General features: G+C 46.9%; 1 protein-coding gene across 1 annotated transcript; it reads left to right on the top strand.

Moving 5' to 3' along the window:
• The first annotated feature begins 1,003 nt into the window (after positions 1-1,003).
• On the top strand, positions 1,004-13,482 carry CCDC167 (coiled-coil domain containing 167). The gene is made up of 4 exons (XM_061470938.1): positions 1,004-1,182; positions 7,942-8,036; positions 10,376-10,428; positions 12,633-13,482. The coding sequence occupies exons 1-4, from the start codon at positions 1,144-1,146 to the stop codon at positions 12,734-12,736; spliced, it is 291 nt and encodes a 96-aa protein (XP_061326922.1). The 5' UTR covers positions 1,004-1,143; the 3' UTR covers positions 12,737-13,482.
• The last annotated feature ends 321 nt before the right edge of the window (positions 13,483-13,803 follow it).

The following is a 13,803-nucleotide window of genomic DNA, read 5'->3' on the forward strand; positions in this document are numbered from 1 at the left end:
TGTGGTGTTTCGTGCTTTTTTTTTTTTCTAATACAAGATAGCAGTGTTTCATAAAAAGCTTTCCTGGGTCAGGACAAAAGCTGCCATGCATATGTAACACTGTGATTAGCATCTTGCAATAAACTGGCTGGCGTGCACAAAGCGCTGTCTCCTGGTAGATCAAAACCACTGCCTTCTCCTGAAGCTGCTTTAGCACGAAGCTACTGTTTGGGACGGGAGCCCCAAGGACAACCTGAAGTTCTCAGTGACTGTAACATTCAACAAGGCAGCGCCCTGGTGGTGCCTTGTTTTTCTGAGGTAACTGCCTTCCTCCATGCTAAGCCCTGAACCCCACCAATACAAGAGCAGGGCAGAAGTGGCCTGAGCAGCACAGGGGCTCAAAGCAGGACCAAGCTGGCTCCCTTTGGGGAAAAAAAATAAGTCATTATTGGATCACAGAATCGTTTAGGTTGGAAGAAAACCTTTAAAATCATCAAGTCCAGCCATTACCCCAGGACTGCCAAGTCCACCACTAAACCATTCCACCACTTCCCTGGGCAGCCTGTTCCAATGCCTGATCATCCTCTCTGTGAAGAAATTTTTCATAATATTCAGTCTAAAAATCCCCTGGCACAGCTTGAGGCCATTACCTCTTGTCCTATCACTTGTTACTTTACAGAAGAGAGCAACCTCTCCCAGTCCGGCTTTGCGTTCTGACAAGCGCAAGGGGGGTGCCTGGCCATACAGCACACTGGAGACCCCCACCCCGCGGGAGCAGGGGTCTCTGAGGGGTGGAGAAGCAAGATGAGACAGCTCCGAGAGGTCCCACATCCGCTTTCCGGCCTGCCAGTCCTTCTCCAACCATCCCTCAGCCGGCCCTGCTGGAGCAGGCAGAGCAGGCTGGGGACAGCGCCGGCACAAAGTAGCTGGGCATGTCTGACTGCCGCGGCTAGCTAACCACGACAAAACAGGCTCACATGGCCACAGCAGACACCGGGCGGTCCCGTTGCCGGGGCCGGGCAGAAGCGCCCTCCCCAAGATGGAGCCCGCCCCACAGCGCAACCCCCTCACCAAGATGGCGGCAGCCCTGCAGACGTGGCCGCGCTCGGGCGGTGGCTCAAAGCGGCAGCCTGCGCATGCGCGGCCAGGCCCGGGCCCGGTACCATGGGCAGGAGGCGAGAGGGTCTGAGCGTGGCTCGGGAGGTGAGGGCTGGCGTGGCGCGGTGCGGCCGGGCTTGGCAGGGGCGAGGTGGGGCTGCTGTTACCGCTGAAGGCAATGTTTGTGTGGAGGGCATCGTTGAGGGCTGGGGCAGTGGGGGCTCAGGGGCACCGCTCCAGCTAGCCTGCGCTGGTGTCGGGCCCGGCCGCCATTTTAATGTGCGATGGTAGAAGAGGCCGAGTTGAGGTAGGCTGTGCTGAGCCGAGCCCTCCCGTGAGCGGAGAGCTGACTGCCTCGTCCTCTGCTGCAGGCCTTTGGCCGAACGATGGTGTTTGGTACCCTTGCTCCCAGTGAGCTAGCAAATATGTGTACGGCCTGGCCTGTGTGTGTACTGGTGGAGGTCAGCACCCTGCTGGGCACAGGCAGCCGGTTTGGAGGAACCCGGTGATAAACCAGTGCATGAGCTGCAGTAAGTCACTCAGGAGAAGGCAAAGAAACTTTTTTAAGGCATGACTTTGTTCTAAAGCTGCCTTTTTATTGTTGGGTGTTTCATAATCTCCTGAATGGCAGGAAGGCTGCTGGTATTTAAACTTTATATTTGTCATCACAAACTGAGGCATGTCAGTTAAAGTCTCTCTGAAGCTTCATTCCAGCTGCAGTGAACAGTGCTATCCAGACTGACTTGGAAATGGAAAGCCCATAGTTTGAGTCTGTGGGGTTTGGATACTTTGGGGACAGCAATTTTGGATTCAGCAAACTGTTGAACTTTCTGACAAATAGCTGAAAGGGGCCATTTGAATCCACTGGCCCAGTGGATTCTCCAGTGAATCTCACTGGTCATCTCTCTCTGTCCTGAAGTTGAGTGTATGTGCAGCAGACCAAGATAGCTAGAATAGAAAGGACAAGGAAAGGACTTGGAGACTGTCGTATATATGTTTCATCAGCCAGTAATGTAAAGGTGAGTGTCCTTCTATATCATGCGTAGGAGTTCAGTTTATAGTAGTTTTCTGGTCTCTTTCATCTAGTTAGGCTTTTGTTGGAGAAGCAGACATTTCTGGGCACTCTAACCCAAATACAACCACCAAAGAGGGTCCAGAAAGGGATTATGCTGACTGTCCAAGCTCCCTTTCAGTGAGCCTAGCAGGGAGAGTCGAAACAATGGATTTTTGGTTGGGTTTTTTGAGATGTGGCAGACAAGGAGAGTTGAGGTGGTAGAGTCTACCTTACAGAAAAAGAGGTGGCAAAAAGGGTGAGCCTGTCAGGGACATGCTGGTCACAGAGTGAAAAGGGACTGATTTTAGCTGCTACAGAATATTCTTGCAAAGTGTTTGGAGACTTGTAGCTTTAGATTTTTTTTTGTTTTTACTTTTCAAAAGTTGTCATGATAGAACATGTTGTTTTTGAAAGGGATGTAGAACTGTTCTTTGGAGTGTTATGGGTGAAAATTTAACCTCTCAATGCAAAGATACAACTGAAAGATAAAATCCTTCCCCCTTGCAGTGATGAGAAAGGTACTGAATCAAAGTTAGTGAGGAAGAAAATATAATTCCTTTAAGACAGAGGAAGTGAGGGCTGTTTTTCAGGTGTCAGAATATGTGACAACCAAGATACTGATTTTGCAATTTAAACATTTTATTTGGTTCAGTATTACTTTCTGAGCTGTTATGATTGTAAAGAAAATTTTCCAAATGAGTCCTAATATGACATGATGCATGGGTAGCTATGAAAGGCCTAATCTAGGCAGAGTCATGCTTGTTTAACTGAAGTCATGATGCTAAATGGATGCAATTTTCTATATGCACACATATCAGATTAGCTTGCACTTACAAATTGCAGGTGTAATTGATATGTCCTGCTTTAAATTGATATAAATGTGTCTCCCTAATGTTGTGATGGTTTAAACTCTTGCCACTTTTCCTTTTATATAGCTCTGTAGCCTTTTGACAGGCAGCTCTATCTATGGACAGTGCTGAGCTGCACAGAACTTTCATGACAAGACTTGTCAGGAAAGTGAAACTGGGAGGACTGGTCTGTTATGTAGCAAAATAGGGAAAATGGAATGAGTTTAAGAGAGTGGCAAGGATGATCAAAAGTCTGGAAAACTTCTATGCAAGAAACAACTGAGCATACCAGGCCCTTTTAAGCTTTACAACATGACTGCAAGGCTAGACTATCTAGGTCCATATCCTCTGCATGCTATTTGTAGTTTTAAACAAGGAATGGCCGTTCACTGACAATACAAAGTTAGGCTTACCACCTGAAACAAGCAGCTGACAAGCACAGAACAAACAGGAGAGGATGTTTCCTCCCACAACCTGTGGCTGTTGCATGGCCAGAGGATGTTGTAGCCCTTAAAAATACAGTTGTGCCTCAGACAACAACTGAAAAAAAATCATGGAAGCAAAAAAGTGATGCTAGAAACTGCAAAGAGAACTCCCTGTGCTTAGGCAGTGCCTGCAGACAGGAGGATCCAGCCCTTTCTCCTTTACTAACACAGAGGGTTGATCTGTAGGATTTATCTTAGACTTTTTCTGGTGTGTAGTGGCTTGCCTGGTAAATATTTCCAAGCATGCTATGGGCACAGCATGCAAAATGATTCCAAGAGTGTGGTGAAAAGGGAAGTGTGTCCATGACCTGCAACTTAGCATTTGAATTCAAATAAAACTCAACTCTGCTGGGCTGATTTTAATTATCCAGCTGAATTTGTGGATGCAGGAGCCATTAATTCTTCTGTGAAAAGAATGGCTCAAGTGTGCTGGCAGGTGACAAGGCATGAGAAGGCTTCTCAGGGAAGGGTTTGTTTTTTTTTATTTGCCCCCACCTCTTTAGTTGGCTTTGATCTGTTTTGTGAGGGTCAGAAGATGAAAACCTCATTACCTAATGCTGCTGGATGTTGACATATGTGTGATATGGCTCTTTGCCAGGATCTTAATTAGGGAACTCATAAAAGTGGAGGGTGGATGCCAGTTCTTGAAAAGTGCTTTTAGCCTTTCTGCTGGAAAGAAAGCTTTTATTAATTCATTACAGAATGTATTAAAAGGGATCCAGCTCAACTCTGTAAGCAAAGCTGCTGCTTTTTCTCTTCTCTGTCTCTGCCTTTAATGTGAGCCATTTTGGGCTCCCTGCCCAAGATGAGCCCAATAAATGATATTTGTAATAAGTGTGTAAGACAGTTTGGATTGGAATCCACTTCAGGTCTCTCCAGTTTAAAAGGGTCTCTAGATTGCAAGCGGGTATTGCCAGAATTCAGCAAAAATGGCTCAAGGCCTTGTCATACCTTGTGAAGCGGGGAAGGCATCTGGTCTTAGACCCCTGTATGCATCCAAAGCCACTGGGACTTGACTTGCTGGAGTAGCTCTTGAGCAGCAGAAGGGCAGTTCTGCATGCCCCACATTGTTGCTTGGATGCGCCCATTTCATTTGCCCCTTTAACTGACACTACTTGAAGATGTTGCTGAGAGTGAAGTCCTGTGTCCCTGCTACAGGCCATGTGAAGCTGAGGGGTTGTTATGTGAGCTTTCTGCATGCTGCCCTTCAACTCTGTTCCAGAGGATCCTCTTCATGAAAAAGAGAGCTAGAAGGAGCAAGGGTTCAGATTTGCAGTTTGTAAGCCACTGTGCTGAGATTACCACTAAAAAGTTAAGCCAGTGTGAAGTGCAGTGATAGTACAGCTAAGTGAGCTTGGCACTTGTTTTCATGCAGGTTTCCAGTAGGCTTAGGTACATATCCCAACTAACCTTCTGATGTATTAGTTAGTAGGAGGGAAAAGCTTTCCATCCACAATGAGCTCAGGTATGTACCTGCTTCTAGGATTGCTCTCCTGGAGAGTTGCTGCAGGGCATTATGCCAAAGCTCTGCAGATTTTCTTGTGCTACAGCTTTTCAGGCTATGGTCCTCCTGGGAGTTTGCTCAGCAGCCCAGGGAGTAATCAGTAACTCCCAGGCATTACTCTGATTCCTGCCTGTGCTTATTTTCTGTTTCCTTTGCCCTACAGTGAAGAGTGTCTTACATGGCTGAGCTGCTAAAAGACTCCTAGCTTGCAGGAACACATCCCAAATCCCAAGTGAGGCAGTGGCACTGACATACCAAGATAGGGCTCTGCCTGTTGCTGGTCAGTATCTGAGGCTAGTTTTGTAAATGAACCACCTCCAGAAGGCAGATAGTATTGTCCAAGTTTATAAGGAGGGAAACTGAGGCACAGTGAGTGGGTAACATCTGAAGCTCCTCAGTCTTGGCCTTCCTTACAAGCCCTATGTAATGCCCCAGACTAGCCTGAAGAAAGAAATTAGATTCTGGAGGAAATAAGTACTTGTTCCTTCAGCTGTGCTTTATTTATATTATTATTTTCTGTCTCTTGTGCCCACAGCTCAGCAAAGCTGATGGTGCAGTTCTGGGGCATGTGGTTTATTAACAAAATTATTGCTCTCCATCAGGGAACCCAAACTTTGGGTTTTATTTAAGAGCTGTAAAACCAGTGGAAAGTTTTAAAGTATTATGTGGAATCTGGAGATTTTTAGTCAGCAGAAAGTAGGTGGAATATCCTCTTGTTATGTCTACAAAATGATGGGCAGAGAATGTACTAGTGGGAGCAACTGCAAACTGAGAAGGAGCAGCGGTTCTGGAGGAGAGGGTAGGATGTGCTGTGACACAGGTAATTTAGTGGTGGCATTGGCATCAGCCAAAGCTCTCATGAAATTGTATTATTTAACATGATTTTAAAACATGTTTGCAGAGAAGGCATGGTGCATTGTGGTAAGTTTGCTGGCTAAGGAGCAGCCAGGTAACACATGCTGAATTACCTCCTCCTGTGTATGTGAGGGTTTCCAGCAGATAAGGGAGCAGAGACACAGTCATTTGCACATGGTAGAAACTAGCAAGGGAGATGGTTATTCTTAAACTGTAGTGGACAGACACCCCACCTCCACTCCACTGCACTCTGCCATTAAATCAACTTTCTGATAAGCATGGTCAGAGCTAGCTTGGGTGAAGGCCTAGGCTGGCCCTGAAGCAGACTGGGGCAATGCATCTTGCTCACTGAGCTGTAGTGGATGAGAGACAGTGATGAGCAGCTGGAATTAACATTCTTAACTGGCACATCTGGATGTGGAGGAGAACAACTATCTGCCTTGACCGAATGCATTTTCAGCTAACATGCTTCAAAACTATCCGTGTCTCCATCCAAGCAAATCAAACCACAATTCTCTGTGCTCTGGGATAAGGTGATGTGCCTTGGTGCTTCCTTTGAGCTCAGGGGAAGCTGTGCTGATAGCATTTCAACAGCCCTGGCAGAGTTGCCTGATAACAAAGGACTCTGAAATTTCTGTCTGGTAAGATGCAAAGATGAATTTGAGCCTTGTTACATGTGGCCCCTCCCCAGCAATACTGTGCTCCTTGCAATGAGACTTCAGCTGACTGGATAAACTCTTCTTCACAGTGCTTTATTCTCTCCCCTTTACATCAAGCCTCTTCTCCCATCCTGCTTATTTATAACACTTGCCTGCCTTTCCTGAGCAGAAGGTGTGAGATTACTAATGAGCTCAAGACAGATTTCATCCCCAAAGCAGCAATAATTAGGGATCACTATCTTTGATTTTATTTCCCATATCACTGTTTGTGGGAGTGTGTGTGCCCTGGGTCACCTCCGAGGTTGATGTCCAGGCAGCTGGTGTTTCATTCACCTCAGTACTTTACCCAGGACCGTGCTGCCTCTTAGCTTCTGGTGAGTGATGGCTCCCCACCACAGAGAGCCCATGCTGCCAGCCACCATTTGGCCTTGGCCTTGCTTGGAGAACCAGGTACAGCAGGAGTGTTGTGCCAGGTAGCTAAAAAGAGAGGTCATGCCACCTCAGGGCACTGAGGCCATTTTCTTTCAGGCTGGGATGTTGTGTTCATATTATCTGACCAATCCCGCTGTTCCTCTGCTGGAAGCAAGCCTGAAAGACAAAAGTTTTCCTAAAGATGTCTACTCTCTGGTTGCCAGGCAGAAGAGAGGAATGATTCCTTGGAGAACTGTTGTCCACAGTAGGATTCCTTCCTGGGCAATCCATTTGCACACAAGTGGATCAATCTTCTCATTATCCACAGTTACTTCCCTCCACAGGAAGACACAGGGGCAGGATGGCTGTTGGGAAACCTAACGAGGAGACACAAGGAGATGACCAGTGTTTTTCTGCATGGGAACATGTTGCTGCCAAAGTTGGTGCAGGTCAAATATGCTGGTGGGGAATGCTTGAGCATGCTGTGCAGACTGCTGTTGCTGTTGTACGATTGGTAGGTGTCAGTGTTTCCTCTTTGTCCCCTCTTCACCCAGACAGACAGCTGAGGTTGTTTTGTAGTCATGTCCTGTGAATTTCTGTATCCATTCACAGCACTAAATAAAAACCTTGAGCCTCAGGCTTTGGCCAAGGCCAGTTCCTCTCATTTTATCCTCTTTTAATTCCATAAAGATGCTTTACATCCCATCTTTCCTTGTGCAGCCAGATGCAAAGAAACTAGAACAGGTTGGAACAGGATTAGACCTCAGAAGAAGGTGCTGGGCAGCTGCTGGCCACACAAGTGGGAGCATTAGAGATGGCTTTGCTGGCTGGGATTACAATGTCACAGTAGCCTGGAGTATAATAAAGGCTGATCTGAGAGGCAGTGTGCTTTGTGTGCTGTGATCCTTACACATGGCTGAGGCAGTTCCTCCCTTGATTTGGGGAGGAAGGAGGTGGAGTGGCTGAGCTGCCATCCTTCGCATCTGAGTGGGCATGATCTGTGTTAGCTGGGAGAGGAGATGACGGGGACTGTTGTGGTGTCTTACAGATCGATGGGCTGGAGGAGAAGCTGGCACGCTGCAGACAGAGCGTGGAAGAGGTGGATCTTAAACTGCGCAGGGAGAAGCTCAGCCCTGAAGGAAGGTATTGGTGACTGTCTCCTTTCACAGCATTGGCTGTGCACTTCACCTGCTGTAGTACTGAACATGGGCTCTTGAAGGGGTGGGAATATGTGGTTCCCCATGACAAGACCCTCTTGCCTCAACCTGGGGCTTACCTGGGGAACTTGCCATGGTGAGAAGTTTAGTGAGTTATGGAGAGAGCTTTATCTTACCAACAGCCTGACTCCAACCTGCACCACAATCAGCTAAGCAGCACCCAAAACGTGCCAGTTCATTTGCAGAGCTGGCTCCTGGCCTGCTAGGAAACAGCTCTGATTGTCTGACAAACGTTCACTGCATGCTGCTACTCAAGCCTTGCCAAAGCTGCCTAAATTTAGCTGGGGAGGCGGCAACTAATACTGAGGGCCAAACCAGACTGAGGGAAATTGCTCTATCTGGGCCTGTGTTGCAAATGTGTCGGGATGTATGGATGCATTGACATACACCATCTTTCCTTGGGAAAGGGAAGAGGGACAATTCCTCTGAAATCTGTCACTGACATAGAAAAGGCAACTGAAGGCTTCTAGAGCTGCGACTCAAGTGGGAACTTGACCTGCATTTGTAGCAGACAGAGGCAGAACTGTTTTCTCTAAACCGTGAAGCAAGAGATCCTGAATCTCCCAGCTGAACCTCAGATCTCTCTGCTCGAGGACATTCTTCCAGTCACCACCATCCTGCTGCTCTGTTCCTAGCAAAAAAAAATCTGGGAAGCTCAATTGTAGGCCCAGGGAGCTGTCCTGTTGGTCCTGGTGTCTGCTTTACAGTACTGTCCTATAGAACTCAGCTAGAAATGATCCCAGCAGTGGTGTCATCTCCACACCCCAATACTTACCAGCCTCAGCTTAACTTCTTTGTTCCTCCTTTCTACTCTTTTTCTCACCGCACCACCCTTTATTGGGGTTTTATATCCCCATCTATATTTGTGCAGGGTCCTGGCTCTCGTTTCTAGCTCCTCATCTCAATAGTTTTTTCTTAGGCCTAAATTCTTACAGTGTGCATTCTTTATCTGGTTCTTAGGTGGCCAGCAACTAAACCTACAGTTGTAGTAACTTGACAGAAGATACCTGTATGATTTCTCTCTGAAATACAGGGCCTAGAGCAAAAAATTAGCAATAGGGATCCCTGGTGCCCTTTGTGAATTTTGCACCTTGTATGGAGATGAAATCAGAAATTCTGTTGCCCTAATGCAGACCATTAAAAAAACCCTGGAGAAAGGTACCATGATAAAATTGATTAAGTAGCACACAAAGGAGAGCTCTGCTTTCCCATTTTGAAGTTCAGTTGTCATGGTTTCTTCACGTCTCATTTCCAAAGCTTCTTCCTTTGACTCTCTTCACAAGGCAACTTGTTAAGTAGCAGCTCAGTCATGTTGGTAAATCTTCTCACTTCTTCCTGGCTGCACTCCATGCTGCCTTTCTTCGGTTGCCTTGAAGAGCCCTTTCCTCTCCTGCTGCTCCAGCATAGCTTGCTTTCTTGCCATCCCTTACTTAACTAGCTGTACATTTAGATTTGGGTCTCTTTCCTCTTACAGGTTCTTGCTGTGCCCCAGGGGGAACAACAAACTCAGTTACACTTAACCGCTTTCTCTCTCTGCTCTGAAGCAGGAGATGGTTTGTTAGAGCATGTTTATTTACATGTACAGAGTCTGACTGACTGTGTCCTCACCACTGTAGTGGAAATGCTGCTGCTTTCAGGCAGTTTGTTGTTGTATTTAAACTGTATATTAATTAATCATCTTGTGCAGCTTAAGACAAGGGCTCTGTTGCCCTTAGTCTTTACTGTTATTATCTGGAGTGTTCTGTTTAGTAACAGGTTGTTTAACTGGTTGTCACTGGGCTTGGATTCAGCTTGTTGCCTTGAGTTGACCAGTTTGTGTAAATAGGATACCTCTGACAAAGGGACACCAGCTTAAATTGGTGAGAACTGGTGTTCCAGATGTGTTGGAAGGGCAGGATCCTGCCAAGAGCATGCAGGGACCCTGCCCCATCCCATAGCTGTGGCAGAACTTTGACCCACCTGGGGGAACAGAATAGGGGCCTGTATGACATACACAGAGCCCCCTTTCTAAGCCTGCTTGCATACACTGACACCATCCTGAAACAAGAGATAGGAAGCAGTTTGTGGGAAGGAGAAAATAATCTAAAACTTGTATCTCTTGCACAGCTGGGGGGGTTCTAAACTGTAACCCCTCCACAGTGAAGGGTGAGGGGCTCATTCTGTGAGCAAATAACCCTGGCAGTGGAATAGTCTCTCTTCCATCATATAAGCAAAGAAATGGACTGTGTTTGCCTTGCAGGTAATGAACTTATCTTCTCATTACAGAAAGTCACTGGAGAGAGAGAGAAACTTACTAATGACCAAAGCTGACAACTATGGTAAGAGCTTCATTAAAAATGGTCCCTCTGGGCTGGATGGGATCAGTGCTGCAGCTTAGCTTCATCTTCCAGCTCCTGCCACCTCTGACTTCTGCCTTTGAATTCAGGTTCAACCAAAGAGAGACTGAGGGAAATTTAGTCAGCATATTATGAGTCTGGATCCTCCTGTTTGAGCTGTGCTATCAGAGAGGAAAAAATACCCCAGCATCAACTAACGAGGGGGGGAAAGATGTCCCTTTCACTTACCCCAAGTTAGGAGTCTTTAGACTGACGTGAGTGGCTTTTAACATCCTCTCTCTTTTCCCCTGCTTTTTAATCGAGGCTGCTAAGCAAGCTGGCAAGTGCTCTCTGGAGTGTAGCAAAGTCTGCCCTCCCTGGGGAAAGTTCTCACTGCATCAGTTTCTGGGGCCATTCAGCACACAAGCGTAGGGATTCACACCGAGGTGCTGCCTCCAATTCCAGGGAGTCAGGGTCTGTCCTTGCTGCAAGTGCTGCTTTAGAGTTGAAATGAGAGTCCCTCAGAGCTACGGCAGGTTTGACAGCATTTCCATTCCACTAGGGATGCTGCTTTGAGTGTCTTCAGGCTGCTGACTGCTTGACAATACTCTGCAGCAGTGCAAGCACCATAGCTCACACAGAGGAAGGAAGCACAAGTATCCTTTTAGGTTTGGAAAGTTGAAAACTGGGGCATGGTCATCAAATTTGTAATTTTAACTCCTGTTAAATGACTGTTTCCAGAAGATCCATCCCTGGCAGTGTTCAAGGCCAAGCTGGACAGAGCCTTGGGTGGCATGGTTTAGTGTGTGGTGCCCCTGCCCATGGCAGGGGTGATGGAACTTGATGATCTTACGGTCCTTTCCAACCATAACTATTCTATGATTCTATGACTAAGTTATTTTAAACAGATTCAAAGCTGTTCCCTAAGGACCTACCACTAGAAAGAGCATAAGACCCTGCACATCCCTGCCACCCTTTTACCAGCAGTCAGCCATCACCACTGGCACATGAACAGAGCAATGTGGCAGGCTGCTCAGGCAGCAACAGCCTCACCTAATGGTGATGGCTACTCCTCTTGGAACAGAACAGACACTGCATGTGCACACTGTTTAGATCACTGCTGTGGCCTCTGATTAAATCTCTGCTTATTCCAGCTGACACACATTAGGCCACAAACAGCAATTGCTGACAACAGCATTGCTCCTTCTGTTCAAGCTGCCTGGGGTTATATGACTGCTTACCCTTCCCACCCCCTCTGTGACCTTACAGATTCAAGCAGTTTGCGCTGTGGTTGCATGAGAAGGCTTGTCCTGTGAGAAGAACAGGGACAGAAAGGACGGCTAAAAGCCTCTTTTGAGGCTGGCAGCAGTGTGGCAACCTGCAGCACCAGGGTATTCCCACTGGAGTCTGCTAGCGGAAAGTATAGAGACAGTAACCCATGTAGCTCGTGCAGCAGCAAAAGCAGTCTGGAGTCTGCATCCAGCCTTGCCTTGCACAATAGTTACATTTGTTTGGCCATGCAGTGTGTAATGCTATAGAGCTCACTTCCTGCCTGTACCACCAAGCAAAGTCTTGTGGAACAGAGCTAGCAAGAATCAGACTCTGATTTTTGGGAAAGCAAATGGAACACAAGGGGACATCAGTGGAACTCCTACTTTTGGTAGCCACTTCCTTCATCTTTGCAACTGTGTTTCTCCTTTTGTAAACCAGGGCCAGGGAAAGCTGCAGGCCCCAACAGAGTTAAGGGTCCAGGCTCATACCTGTTCAGCAGTTGCAGGACAAGAGGAAACCCAGATTCGGCAACATTCAGCAGTGGCTACAGTGTATTTACCAGACTGCTACATCTAAAAGATCGTAGAAATAGCTCTCTATTTGCCTTCCACATTCTTTCAAGAGATCAAGCAATTATTCTGATGACCCATTCTGTCCTAAGTAGGCTCCTAGAACAAGATCATTTGCAAACAGGAGCTGGTCTGGCACTGAAGTATTCCCAAGTACAGCTACTGAGGTTGACAGGGTAAGAGCAAATGAAAGGGTTCCTGCTAGTTCACTTCCTGTTCAGCACATCTTTTAATTGGCAGCTTTGCATACTGATCCCAAAAGAGTTGCCCATGGCCAAGGTAGCATTGTGCTGTTAAGACATTTTTGAAAGAAGATGCAGGTGCAAAACAGAACACTCACAGGCAAGGCTTTTATTTCTTTCCCAGAGAAAGAACTGAGTGCGCTTCATAAGGAGAACCGCAAGAATGCTGCCCTTGCTGTGGCTGTGGGACTGCTGATTGCTCTTATTTATGCCTGTTGGACAGTGTGATTGCACTCAAGAATTCTCCCTGCTGACCAAATGACTCTTATGCAAGGAACTCATCCTCCTCTCACCACTGTGCCTCTGCCAAGGGTAAGGATCAGCATTTCAGATTGCTGTTATTGCTCATCCTCTCCAAGCCTCATTGCAGGGAATCTTTCTCTGAGAATTGTGGGGTGCAGGAGACAAACGAGAAATCAAGCACACTTGTGGCTAAGAAACATGGTCAAGCAGAGCTGAAAGTGATGCTTTCTTACTCCAAATGCAGCACAGACCATCCAGCCTGATGCAGGAAGGCAATACATTCTCTATTTTGAAGCGGACCTCTGTGGCTTCAGACAAGTGCTCTCTGCCCAGCCCTGCTGGAATACATGCCACCTTTGTTCCTGCGACTCAGCCATAAGCTGAAGGGACACTAAACTCTCAAAGGGTAACTTTGGTATTGTGACCAAAAGATTCCAGGTGTTCCCAGAGGTGATCTAAATAAGTATGGTACCTCCTGCACACTGACTTGAAGGACCAGAGGAATCCTACCTTCACAAAACTAGATGGGAGGTAGGTATCTCTCTGTAAGCAGGCAACATCCAGCTTGAGATGTGGGTACTTGGGCTTTGAGATCTGCCTACCTCTCCAGTGCATCAACGCTTGGTAGCCATTCTGTGCCTTTGAGAATCAACACTTGAAATTGAACTATCAAGTCCCAAGGATGGAAGTACCTCTGCAAGGGCTTTAAATAAAATAATTTAACCTTGTAACTTCCTGGTTTCCTTTTTTTCCTGTTTTGTAACATCTCTCAGTCACTGCTTTCTTCTTATCCTGCATTCTCCCTGCTGACACACACTGCACCATAGTAAACCTAGAAGGGATTAGGCGTTTAACATACCTGGTCAGCAAGATTTCAGCAGTGTGTTATTGGTCTGTTGTGGCATGGAATCTACTCAAGTGTTTGCATTGAGTGGAAAAGCAGCCTCATATGCTGCATAGGAGTGCTGGGAACTGACACCTGTAGTCCACTCTCTGGTGAAGCAAGATACATTAGGTAGCCCTCAGTGTGCCTGACATGTCAGGAAAGCCAT

The sequence above is a fragment of the Pezoporus flaviventris genome, unplaced genomic scaffold (assembly GCF_033815535.1).
Source record: "Pezoporus flaviventris isolate CSIRO_AGI_PZ_B2104156 unplaced genomic scaffold, CSIRO_AGI_Pfla_v1 ptg000066l, whole genome shotgun sequence".
Taxonomy (NCBI): domain Eukaryota; kingdom Metazoa; phylum Chordata; class Aves; order Psittaciformes; family Psittacidae; genus Pezoporus; species Pezoporus flaviventris.

What these genes read in the sequence shown, in the direction of transcription:
- CCDC167 (XM_061470938.1), top strand. Translation starts at nt 1,144, where the DNA reads ATGGGCAGGAGGCGAGAGGGTCTGAGCGTGGCTCGGGAG. An exon ending in AAGCTCAGCCCTGAAGGAAG is followed by an intron (nt 8,037 to 10,375) that starts GTATTGGTGACT and finishes TTCTCATTACAG; the next exon opens with AAAGTCACTGGAGAGAGAGA. An exon ending in GACCAAAGCTGACAACTATG is followed by an intron (nt 10,429 to 12,632) that starts GTAAGAGCTTCA and finishes TTTCTTTCCCAG; the next exon opens with AGAAAGAACTGAGTGCGCTT.